Source organism: Xenopus tropicalis, chromosome 3, assembly GCF_000004195.4.
Source record: "Xenopus tropicalis strain Nigerian chromosome 3, UCB_Xtro_10.0, whole genome shotgun sequence".
Taxonomy (NCBI): Eukaryota; Metazoa; Chordata; class Amphibia; order Anura; family Pipidae; genus Xenopus; species Xenopus tropicalis.
Genome location: NC_030679.2, coordinates 58,086,719 through 58,099,963, shown reverse-complemented (window position 1 = coordinate 58,099,963; position 13,245 = coordinate 58,086,719). Strand labels below are relative to the sequence as shown.

Sequence of the window (13,245 nt, the reverse complement as noted above, 5' to 3'; positions counted from 1 at the left end):
GAAATTAGTTTTTTAAAAGCCCAAACAGATTTTTAAAATTTAATTTGGAAATTTCACATGGGGCTAGCCATATTCTTCATTTCCTAGGGTGTCACAGCCATGTGACTTGTGCTCTGATAAACTTCAGTCACACTTTACTGCTGGGCTGCAAGTTGGAGTGATATCACCCCCCTCAGCAGAACTCATAGCACTCAATAGTAAGAAATCCAAGTCCGGCTTGGGACTCCTCCAGTTACATGGGAGTAGGAGAAACAATAGGTTACCTGGAAGCAGTTCTAATGTGTAGCGCTGGCTTCTTCTGAAAGCTCAGACTCACTCCACTGAGATGGCTGCCTACACACCAATATTCCAACTAAAAAAAATACATTTGTTAGTTCAAGAATAACATTTTAAATAGTAGAGGGAATTAATTGCAATGTAAACAGTGTAATTTAGAAATAAAAAGTACATCATAAAAATCATGGCAGTGTCCTTTTAAGGTTCATTAACGTATAGAGCTGTGCTTGCTGTATATATATATATATTTAAATTGTAAAGCAAGGGTGGAGTGCCTGGCACAAATAATTGATGTGATACTGTAAAAAACCTTGTGAAGTGGGAAACAGGTTCACTTATATTGTATTATAGATAATCATGTATCTTTAAGACCTTCAGGGCTGCTCAATGTATACCGGAGGCTCTCAAGTGGAAAATCAGAATCTCCCAGGCAGATCTGTGTTTCTGGCAGCCAGTACAATGATGGCATGTTGACTAATAAAGATGCAAGGCTGTTAACCTCCTAAGAGTTTGTAATTGATTCCAATTTATCTCAGCAGTGAGATTGAGATGCAACACCAGTAATATCCATTTTGTCATTCCTTGTAGATGAACAGGAGAGTAGTGGAGCTATTATTTATACTGTTGAACTTAAACGGTATGGAGGGCCTCTGGGAATTACGATTTCTGGTACCGAAGAACCTTTTGATCCAATTATCATCTCAAGTCTTACTAAAGGCGGATTGGCCGAGAGGTACATTTTGTTAATGAGTTCTGTATCAGATCAGTACATCCTTACTAGCACAGGGACAGGTAATACCTGGGATGTAGCAGATGTAAAACTACAACTCCCTATAGAACTGTATCAAGAGATACTGGGAGTCGTAGGTTCACAACAGTTTGAGTACTAGAGGTTGTCACTGTATTTCATGTAATATATTCTAATTTATTCTTTTAAAGCTACAAGATTTTTTTTCCTTCATGGAGAAATGTTTAATGATTTTAATTTATGCCGATAAGTGACAATAAACCTAGAATTGTATTTGGAATCAATGCCCTCCCAACTGTATATAACAATAGTCTCATTGGTGGGTATATATAAATATATATATATATATGTGTAAAAATATTTTTGCAATTCAGTTTCCATTTAAAAAAAAATGAAAATGTTTAACAATAACAGAATAGTGCTGTTGTGTACAAAGGCTACAGAAACATTAAACATGATAGCTAATAAAGCACTTATAGCTATGTGACTAGTTCTGCTGTTCCTCTTGCTAATGTACCGTATTATATATAAACTCTTCTTCCTGTAGGACGGGGGCAATCCACATAGGAGACAGAATCCTTGCCATCAATAGCAACAGCTTGAAAGGGAAGCCCTTAAGTGAAGCCATCCATTTATTACAGATGGCAGGAGAGACAGTCACTTTAAAAATCAAAAAGCAAACGGATGGTAAGCCAGATGGGTAGTTATCATTTGTGACAGTTAATTGTATATAATGTTATGCACTGACCATATGAACAGACGTTGCTTTAGTTGTAGTAGACATGAATTGGTTATTGAAAATTTGTAGTGGATTTATGATGATTTATATCTGGCAATTTCTGTTTTGGTTCAGTTTCCTGTCATGTTATAGTAAGTGAAGTGGCACTAGAGAGAAAGGCAGCTAAAAGGATGTTCATGACCCTATGGTGAGATGGAACCAGAGCCGCTTTAAGTTACCCATTGGCCCGGTGCAAAGATCTCATTGGTGGTCCCCCACAGCTACCTGTTTTTATTTTATTTTAAATAAAACCCCTAACAAACATTTGTTCTAATTTAAGTTTAACTTATCACAGTATCAATCCGGACAATATTCATATCAGTTCCAAAAAACACTTGAAGTGAAATCTTACCAAATCATCGTTTAGGTTTGAACCTTTCGCTCAAAACAGTTTCTGCAGTCTGGAGAACAGGCAGACTTAAAACAGTTTCCGGAATTAATGGACAAGCAGGTCACTCACCACTCCAATTTGGTGATCCAGGTGCTGCACCCCGAACCCACAGCATGGAGAGGATAGCACCAATATACCACACATAATCAAAATTGCCTGTGATTGCATGTGTGTTCACATAAAATGCGTCATGAGATATGAATAAAGCTGTTTAAATTCCGTTGCTGATGCGAGTGCACACCAAAACTGGTTTTCCGTAGAGTATACCAAATTCTCAATGATCCTTGTTGATATTTTCTGTGCAGCAAGGGGCAAAAGGTATTATGATTAGTGATGAGTGATTTTTTTCAGCAGCATGGATTCGTAGCGAATTTCTGCATTTTGCTATTGGTAAATTGTTTCTCGAAAGTTCCCTGAAAATTCGCAGCAGAAAAATTTGTGGCGTGTCAAAAAAAGTTGTGGATGCGTCAAATTTGGCACAGTTGTGTAAAAATGGGCACGGTTGTGTAAAAATGGCGCGGTTACATCAAAATGGGCGCAAATTTTACAGCGAAACGGGACAGATTCGCTCATCACTTATTATGATTTGTTCAGAATGCTAGTTGTATATATGATGAGGAAGAGTTCAGCTTGTTGTCAGTTTGTGTTTAACAGCTGAAAAGTTTCCTTGTCTTACCATCTTACATTTTGTGTTTAGCAACAAGTCCCAAGTTGTCATCTGGCAGGATCAGTGAACTGTGTGATGCAGAGGATGAGACTCCGGTCACGCAGAAGTCTAGTAATCTCTCTGACATTTACTCCACCGCTGTCCCTAGTGTGGATAGCGCTGTTGAATCCTGGGATGGTTCTGCTGCTGACACTGCCTATGGAAGTCAAGGTAAACTTGCCTATTTTCTATTTGTCTATTTCCTGCCTTTTCCATAAAGCTCAAGTGTCCTTCACCCAATGTTCAAAGGTGTGTATATATATATATATATATATACCAAATCAAACACAACCAGCACCAAGGGTCCTGTGGTTCAAACAAAGATTAGTGTATTATAATTGCATGTACAACCGACGTTTCGGTCCCTATTGGGACCTTTTATAAATATATATATATATATATATATAGCAATAAATATTCTGTGACCGGCACACCCTTTAAAATCATCATAAGTTTATTTTAGACATATTGTTTTAAAAGAATCCAACGTTTCGGTCCTCAATAGGACCTTTCTCAAGTATTGAGGACCGAAACGTTGGATTTTTTTAAAACAATATGTCTAAAATAAACTTATGACGATTTTGATTGGTTACAAGCTTTGGAGTGCAGACACTATAAGGACTGTTTTATATATATATATATATATATATATATATATAAAACAGTCCACACGACAGCACCATACTCCAAATCCTGTGCACGGAATATCATATAAATATCAAAATAAAACAGCCAGCACCAAGGGTCTTTGTGTTTCAAAAAATCTCTTGTGTATTATAATTGCATGTACAACCGACGTTTATAATAGATTATAATATAATCTTTTGCATTGTATACACAAAACTTGTATATAGGTGTATACTGTATTGTGATTATTTTTCTGAAATTTTCACTCATTTGGTGGATCCACAGTGTTTATATATTGGTTTCTTTTTTTTTACTTGCACTTTTCCGTTTTTTTGTATGTATTATTCTGATTGGTTTCTGTATAACTTATTCTGATTGGGCATTTCCTGCTTAAATAGTGTGTAACAGGCAGTGCCCCTTAGCCTATGAGTAAGTGCCCCACAAGGCAAAACGCGTTAGTCTGCCTTTCCTGTCCTAATAAATGACTTTTTGAATCTTTCCTTAGGGCTCTGGTACACGGGGAGACTAGTCGCCCGTGACAAATCTCCCTTGACGCAGGCGACTAATCTCCCCAAAATGCCATCCCACTGACGAGAATGTAAAACGCCGGTGGGATGGCATACACGGCACCGCAATTTCCCCGGAATCGCCGAAGTTTCCTCTCAAGGCAATTCTAATTATAATCTAATTATAATTATTGATGGTTATCTTTAGATCTAAACTTGCCAATTCTCTTACCACTCCATAGAATGATACCTGCAGCTTCTTGATTTGCTTGTGAGCGTGCCAGGAATTATCTTGTTCAATCTTAACTACACCTTCTGCTGTTTATTTTCCAGACACAACTAAAGCACAGCAACTGCTGTTTACCCATTTAGCAGCTGAAAAATAGGTACACATAGCCATTCTCGCTTCATGCAGAGAAGCAAAATAAAAATGGTTTTACCTGTGCGTGCCTAAGGTCTGAGGAGTAATCCAACCAGTAATCACTACTAAAATGTCATGTAATTAACCTTATTGGTCCATACAGGTCTCAGCCTAAGAAGGTTGAGTAAAATTAAAAGTACAGGTATGGGAACTGTTATCTCTAAGCCTGGGTCAAATTATTGGAAGCCCATCTCCCATAGAATCCTTTTTAAACAAATAATTAAAATTCTTAAAAATGATTTCCTTCTTCTCTGTAATAATAAAGCAGTTCCTTGTACTTGATCCCAGCTAAGATATCATTAATTCTTATTGGAAGCAAAACAATCCTTTTGGGTTTAATTCATGTTTGAATGATTCTCTAGTAGACTTAAGGTATGAAGATCCAAATTACGGAAAGACCCCTTATCAGGAAAACCCCTGGTCCCGAGCATTCTGGATAACAGGTCCCATACCTATATATCAGTGATGTATCTTAATGTAAATTTCTCCTAAAGCAATACAGTGAAGTATGTTTAGTTAATAGGGAACATGCATTGTTGTAAGATAATGATAATATTTCTTATTTCCAGTTTATCAGACTATAAAATATAACACACCACTGTGCATATATAAATGTGTGTATATGCCATAGAACAGCATGTATATTATTTGCATTGCTTCATTTAATTGCTTCACCTGTAAAACTTTGACGTTCTAAGTGGATTTACCCTGTTCATTTGATACTGATTAATATTGTAATAATGACATTCCCAGGCACTGCAGGAGTTTGGTTGTGCTGATGTTTGATTGTTTTTTAATCCGAGCTAGACACAGGCTTTAAACTCCCCCATGCAAATTTCTCACTACAAGGCCAGTAATAATACATTTATAGTGGTGCATAGATGCCTCTTATTTGGAGTGAATAACATGGAACAATCATTTGATCCAGAGGATTTCCTACTAATGATAATCAATAACTATAATTTTGGAATACTGTATCTTCCTCAAAAGATTTTAATATTCTAATTTGTGGAAAAATGTAAAAAATGGTTTTCCTACAATACCAAGACTCCTAATGTTACCACATAGTTTTTAACCTAAATCTTAGTAAGAAGGACAAGGAGGAAAATAGTGAATAAAGAAGAGAGAAGTAGGATGGTTTCTGGCAAACAGGGAAGACAAGCAGAAATGAAGGGAAAATGTGAAGAAGGGGGGTGTCAGTGGTGATAAAGACCTTTATGAAAGAAAATTGCAAAATGTAGAAGTGGAAAGAGCGTGTAGTTCATAACTGAGATGCCATAAAGTAAAAGCAATGTTTAGAGTAGGAGGATGTGACCAGGGAAGGATAAAGAGAGAGACGTAGGGGAGGTAATGGCAGCAGCACTCCAATGAAAGAGGAAGGTTGGCCCTGCTTGCAGCTGGATTATCCTAACATTCCCCACTCTGTTAGTGTTGAGTACATAAGGCATGCGTGGGAACTGCTTATGCCTAACCAGGCACGGCCTCTCTCTGTAGCAAGCATGAACAACGAATGGCTGTCATCTTTCATCTGTGTTTTGAGTGACACCTAATGTTTGACTTTTCCTATATTTGTAGGTAAAGAATAAAAAAGCAAGATACTGACAATGTAGCCCTTATAGTATTTATCATTGCTATTATTTCCTTTCCCACTTAGTGTTTTCAGGGGACCAGAAAAAAATGGTGCAAAATCCGGGAAAATGTAAAATCAGGTTTATTATGTTATATATTAGTGGGACCATAAAACAATGGTGTAAAATGCAGGAAAACATCAGGGGATGTAAAATGAAAGTTTCACTGTATTTTTTTGCTGCTGAACACAACCACCTACTAGTAATTCTTCCCATGCTGGCTACTATACTCTCTAAACTGCAAATTTAGTATTCTATATGTCTATATATATATGTCTCCTTTTCTGCCACCATTTTATAGGCCCCAACTTTCAAGCATCCGGATTCAGTTTTAATGCCTATGAATGGAGAAACCCCAAGCAAAAGGGCAGTTTATCACCTCTTAATAGGCCAAGAAATAACCACTTCCATGACACAGGGCTTAGTGATGATGAGTGGGATAGACCTACAACTAGTGGGTAAGTACCATATTATAAGGTTTAATTTATCCTAGTTAAAAATAACTTTCATTTCTAGCTATGGCTAAGCTGGCTAAGGGACATATTTATTATAGTGTGTAAGCCAATATCATTGGTGATTTTGCCCATAGCAACCAATTACAGGTATGGGATCCCTTATCCGGAAACCCGTTATCCAGAAAGCTCCAAATTATGGAAAGGCTTTCTCCCATAGACTCCATTATAATAATTGAGAATTTTAAAACTGATTTCCTTTTTCTCTGTAATAATAAAACAGTACTTGATCCCAACTAAGATATAAATAATCCTTATTGGATGCAAAATAATACTATTGGGTTTAAATAATGTTTTATTGATTTTGTAGTAGACTATAGGTATGGAGATCCAAATTATGGAAAGACCCCTTATCCAGAATACCCTTGGTCCCGAGCATTCTGGATAATGGGTCCTATACCTGTACCAATTACTGTAGATTTGAATGGTCACATACAAGTCAAGTTAATTGGTTGCTATGTGGCAATATAACTGGTGATGTTGGCTCAGACACTATAATAAATATGCCTCTCAATGTTCTGTAATGATAACCACATCTATATCACATAGAGTGTTCATGCAGAACAGTTGGTCTTTTTCCAGTAACTATTGTAATATCATCCAGTTAAATGATTAGATTTCTGTGGGTTACTGGACTTTACTGGGTTATATGGAATACTTTTTCCCATACATAGACATCCCATAGACATAAAACAAGGTAAAACAACAGACATGGCCCTATAATTTTCCGTTCTTTAATAATGATAAAATTTAGCAGCACTCTGAGCCATAATCACAGCAGATAATAATGAAGTTCCTGTAAAGAGCAAGCAGATTCTGTGTAGGGGTGGGATATAGGCAGGCAGTGGATGGTGGGGCTGGCAAGCCCCAGGGACATCACAGCAGACATCCAGGTAGGTTTGAAGCAATGAGCCTTGGCTTCGTGCCATAAGCATGTCTGATGAACTGTTGTGCTGGCCTGTGTCCAACTAAACAGACTGAGCATTTTCCAGCCATCGATCAATATTACTGGGGCACTGCTTGCAGCCAGAAATACAAACAGGTTCATCAGCTGACACATATTCCTGTTCCTGTCCCCACAGGATATTGATGCAGTTTAGGCCCTAGTCTGACTGTAAACTCTTCTGTTAAAGCGGCTGTCTTGCCAGTAGCATTTTATTTCAATTCTGACTGATTATATAAAGAAAAAATAAAAGCATTAAGGGGAACACAGTGGGGCTGATTCACTAATGTAAGAATCCGAATCACAAAATCCGATCATTTCTGATGATCGCAAATGTCACGAAAATTCTTTTAGTTTGAATACGAAATTTTCATACTTACGATCTAAGAGTTCCGAAATTTTCGTATTGAAACGATCATTTGCGTGTGGTGATCCGAAAATGTTCTTGTCCCTTTCTGGCTTAACACGTCAATGCATGATGTGGGAAGCTTTCCAAAGGACTCAATGGCACTCTGCAGCTCCAAACTGGCAGAAAGAAAGTCACGATACTGAAGCTGAAATGAATTCCAAAACTCGTTGCGACAAATACGATTTTGTTGCATAAATTGTCACGCAAAGTACGAAAAAGTTGGGCAAATTGACGAAAAATATCGTAGAAAATATGCACAGTTCTAAAACTTAGAAAAAAATACTATTTTTTTGTAATCGTACCCAATCAATCATTCTTTGATAAATGGGCCCCAGTGTTTCTAGTGAAAGGGAAAGGGTTAGCTCGCTAGCAAGTAAGTCACAAAATATACTACAGTTCAGGTGGTTGCTGTAAGGCACTGCACACATAACTGGGACATCCAGGGTTATGACCCAATTTACTGAGTTTTGACCCAATTTATAGGGTTCATAGTTCTGAGGGTCATGTAGCACAGCGATCAGTTTATTAGATGTTGCTGGTTATAACAGCAAAGACAATGTGCAGCTAATATATTTAGTTATCATTTTTCATTGGTTTTAGGACAGAATGCAAGAGTTCAGTTTGATGTTATGGTTGCTCTCTGTAAGATTTAATGTGTCTTATTGATCTGATTGGTTTTCTTTCATTTCTTGTATTGCTACCTACCCTTCAAATACATACAGGCAGGTTATTTGGCTCCTTATAAAACTATCCATAGAATGTGTCTAAAAGTCATAGGTATACTACCCAGTGGGGTAACTAGGAAGGGCCGCGCCCCTCCACAAAAGGAAAATCTTCGGGGTAATGGCCATCATACTCAGTCCCTCTTTGACGGCTCCTGAACCAATGTAGCATTGCTGAATTATTTCCCTTTCTACAGTACCTGCCTTTAGTCTTTCTAATCAAGTCAGCCCCTAGTCTTCTTTAAACTTTATTGCAAGTGACCCCTAGCTACAGGAGATCAGCATAAAAGGCCAAGCTAGCAAGCTTCACTGTCTTGGTGCTGTATCACAGACCATTCAGTTTTTCTTTCTGTTTATTTGCAAGTTATACCGGAGGCCCAGAGGGACCAGATGGGGAGCAAGAGGAAAACTTCTGGTCTCAAGCACTGGAGGATTTGGAAACTTGTGGGCAGTCTGGAATTCTTAGAGAACTTGAGGTAATGGATAATACTGACAATAATAGAAACATATTTATTTAGCAGCTATTTTCATTTAATGCAGATGTGTTGTTTTTGCAGGAGAAGGCTGGCAGTCAGGTAATTTCCAGGAACACGTATACTTTGGTATATATTTTTGAATATTTGTGCTTGTAGAATACGAAGTTTGCATGGGGCTGGCTATAATGCAACAGTGTATTTTTACATACAAATTCAGCAGCAAGACCACCACTGCTCCTTAGATCAGCATACCTGCCAACATTCCAAATGAACTGATTGGTGAAATGCCCTGCTTTACCCATAATCCCTTACCAAGCAGCTAATAAGCATTTCTTTTTCTCAGCAAATTTTGAAACAGTCTAGGGAAAAGTGGACTGTTGGCAGGTATGGACCAGGCATGTTACCACAGCTAGGGGTTTGCCCTTTATAAGCCGTAAAATCCATTCACACACATATTGATTCATTTGCATTTTGAAATTGTATATTCATTGCCAACATGCTTAGCTATATTGTGCTCCTCAGGACTCAAAGGCAAAAATGGCCTATACTTGATTATATTAATATTTAACGTAACTTTGCTAGATCATCACTGATTTTTTAAGGCCCCTCAAACTTCTATAAGGCTCAGCTTGCCTACGCAGCAGTTGTCTCTATAGGGGCTGACCACAAGCTTCCTTTTTACCTCCCTAGGTAAAACCATTGTACCATTGTAACAAAAATGTGCCATGGCCTTGCTCAGCAGTATAGCAGTGTCTTTGGGCGAGTGGCAAGCTGGATAAGGCTGTAAATGGTACTCTTCCAAGGCATGGCTAGCATCGCATGGCCCAGCCCCAGGGGGCCTTAATTATTAATTCACTAGTCTCCAGGGCCTACTGGTATGTTTGCTCTGCAACAACAAAAATGGGGCCCCAATGAAAAAAATATCCTGGTCCCCTTATCCATTTGCCAATTATGTCAAAATCCTACCCAGTCCCTCAAGCTCCACCACTTTGTAACACTTAATTGCACTTTGCCATCTCAGGGCCACCTGACTGCAGCATCTTCTCTATTGATGGCAGATCTGCTTCAAGAACAACACATAACCTGTACTGTGCCAGAATGACTAGGGTTGTGTGAGTTTACCAGCACAATAAGAGTAAATAATGCTTAGTGTTTGTTTTTTGATTTATTGGTAGATACAATATAAGCCTTATTTGATTTAAAGCAAATATTATAAGGATATGCAGAGCCTAAATCAGCTTTATAAGCAACATGTTTGATATGGATCATTGTGCCAAAGAAGAAATATTTGTATTTGGGCTATGGCAGTGGTACAATAATAACCTGTGTTTAGTCGGCATGCAACTTGCATTACATGATGCTTACATGATCAGTGAGGTGCCCATTGATTTACTGGTGGCAGTACAGCAGGGTAACGCAGGATTTTATGGCCACCGCCAGCCCGTAGCTACTTAAACCTCTGTGACATCATATTATTTATATTCCAGGTAACAACCATAAATATTTTGAATATGTGTCCCACTGCATGGTAGGCTGGACATTAGTGCAGTAGGTAACAATATGAAATGTTCAAATATCAACCCTAAATTGTATTTTTAAGAAGCTTGCAACCTTAACCCATTTATTTGTGTGTATTTTGGCTGTTTTCATATTTGCTTCTATCTAAATTGATTGCTTGATCAATGTTTTCTTCTTTTTCACCTCATTTTGATTTTCAAAAAAACAAAAACTTATAGGATACCTTGTAGTTGTGTTTGTTAGAGGAAATTGTTGCATATTTGTTTCCACCATATTCCTCAGATTATCCTTTTAGCTTTCAATACTGTGGAACAAGGAGATTACACTGACTGGCTGACATTTGTAGCTTATAAGCAGCATGCTGCCCATGTTATTGGTTCCCTAAGGGATTGCTGCCGTGTCCATCAGACCATGAATAGTAAAGTCAAGCGGTGGAGTCTACACAGAGCCTCCTAGCTGTATATTATACTACACAAAGTTGTGGTTTCATTAATGGAAGTGCAAACAAGTCTGCTTTCCTTGCATTGTCATTTACAAATTTTCTAGCTGTCAGTTGATAAAGCGAGGGCTTAATCAGGACCTTATTTTGCTGCAGGCGACAATCATGTCAGGAAGCACACTGAGCTTGAATCATGAGAACTCCCAGCCTCGTGGGCAGCTAGGGCGACAAGCAAGTTTCCAAGAAAAAAGCTCCGGCAGGCCGCATTACAGCCAATCCATACGCAGCAACACACTGCCATCTGATGTAGGAAGGAAATCGGTTTCCATGAGAAAAATTAAACAAGAAATAAAAGACATCATGTCACCAACTCCTGTGGAGTTACACAAGGCAAGTACAAAAAGTTTTTTTATAAGCAGATACTGGATTTATGTATATAGTTCATTTGAAATAGAATTCCTCATCATTGTGCCACTTGGCCACATGCACACAGTTTGCAGCATGAACTGATATCTAACCAAGTAGGGCGATGTCCAGTTTGGCCACACGTGTGCCTTTTATGCATTTACCTGTTTTTTTAGTATTGGTCAAAAACCAGATTGCCATCGAGACCCAAGAAGGCCAATAACCTCATACAATTGAATTGCCAGGATTGGCTGAAAGGACATTTTCATAATTATTTAGAGCTCAAAACAGACGATGGCCCAATTTACATTTACAATTGTACTTACGATCAAACTTACAATTGTTGTATGATATAAGAACCTAACAAATGACCTGGGAAGCCATTCTCAAACTGAAATATTTTAACATGTGGTGGTGCCCTGGTAAAACACACTATTGGTTTCCCCTACAGATTTGATTTACTCACAAATACAAGTGATGTACATGTATGCCAATGGCTGCAAATTGCAACAAGCACACACAATTAATCTTTGCTATTTCAGCCCAAGTTTGTACCCATCAAGTCATTGGAAATTGTGGAAATAGCAGCAACGTAGCAAACAATGAAATCCAAAACTCTCTATCTTTTGCTAAAAACAAATCATCTATATATCACTTATTGTGATTAGTTGGACCAGCGAGTCACATTCAAATGTAAAAAGTGTTGGAGAGTCACACAAGCAAAAAAACATTTTCTAGGGGCAGTGATTGGCTATTTAGTAGTCACATATAAACTGCTAGGCTACTGGGGCCTGATTTTGGCAGTGTACTTGTGTCTTTATGCCTCCAAAATATGTCTCCAAGCCCAGAATTCAAAAATGAGCACCTGCACAAGCCACTTGTTTAGCATCACTGAGTTAGACCAACCTAATGGGGAAGATTTTATTAACATTCTGATTTTGGTTTTAGAGGTTTTTGAATGTCTAGTCATATCCAAATTGAAAGAGCATGATTGAATTAAAATGCAGAATGAAAAGAACACAAAAACAACAAATTTGTTGTGGTTTTTATGTTTTTCCATGAAACGTGGTGGACCAAACGGAAATGAACATTGAAACCTCTAAAACCACAAATTAAATAATTATGTTTTGTATTTGTGTTTTTTGTGTCGTGCAGTTGAGCAGTCCTGTAGCTGCAAAATCTGTAAAAGGAAACAACTTAACAATATAACAAAACAACAATTATAACAAAAGCAAAAACACTAATTTATGTAGTTAAAATTATGGCCCAAGAGAGCTAGACCCTGCTGGTAAAGAAAGTTCTAGATCCTGTGGGCAAAGATGGAGTGAGCTGAAAGACCTAGATCCTGGGGTTGGGGGTAACGATTGGGGTAACCAGAGAGCTGCACCCTGGAAGTAGGGATGTAAAATGCATGGAGAGCTAGATCCTGGAGGCAAAGGTATAGGAAAGCAGAAAGAGAGGGCAAAATCCTAGAAATAAGTAGAAATAGAATGTATGTAGCCAGCGCATTTTAGTTTCTGGCAGCAGAGATGGGTTAAATGAATAGTTCAGTGTAAAAATGAAACTGAGTAAAATAGATAGACTGCGCCAAATTAAAATTGTTTTCAATAGAGTTAGTTAGGCAAAACTGTAATCTATAAAGGCTGGAGTGAGCAGGTGTCTAACATAATGGCCAGAACACTACTTCCTCCTTTACTGCTGTTAGCAGTCAGTATCAATCAGTGACTTAAGGGGGGGGGC

The 13,245-nt window shown here is 38.0% G+C and overlaps 1 protein-coding gene across 9 annotated transcripts in view; it reads left to right on the top strand.

The window, feature by feature from the left end:
* The window catches only part of grip1 (glutamate receptor interacting protein 1), a 285,619-nt gene that overhangs the window by 269,512 nt on the left and 2,862 nt on the right, over nt 1-13,245 (top strand). For 6 of the 9 annotated variants that reach the window (XM_031898920.1, XM_031898925.1, XM_031898921.1 and 3 more), the window contains 7 exons: nt 865-1,009; nt 1,572-1,711; nt 2,891-3,070; nt 6,383-6,539; nt 9,032-9,143; nt 9,225-9,242; nt 11,257-11,490. In XM_031898920.1, the coding sequence (XP_031754780.1) occupies nt 865-1,009; nt 1,572-1,711; nt 2,891-3,070; nt 6,383-6,539; nt 9,032-9,143; nt 9,225-9,242; nt 11,257-11,490 (986 nt within the window). The remainder of the gene's footprint in view (nt 1-864; nt 1,010-1,571; nt 1,712-2,890; nt 3,071-6,382; nt 6,540-9,031; nt 9,144-9,224; nt 9,243-11,256; nt 11,491-13,245) is intronic. The other 3 variants (XM_018092250.2, XM_012959909.3, XM_004912930.4) reach the window with 1 other exon arrangement.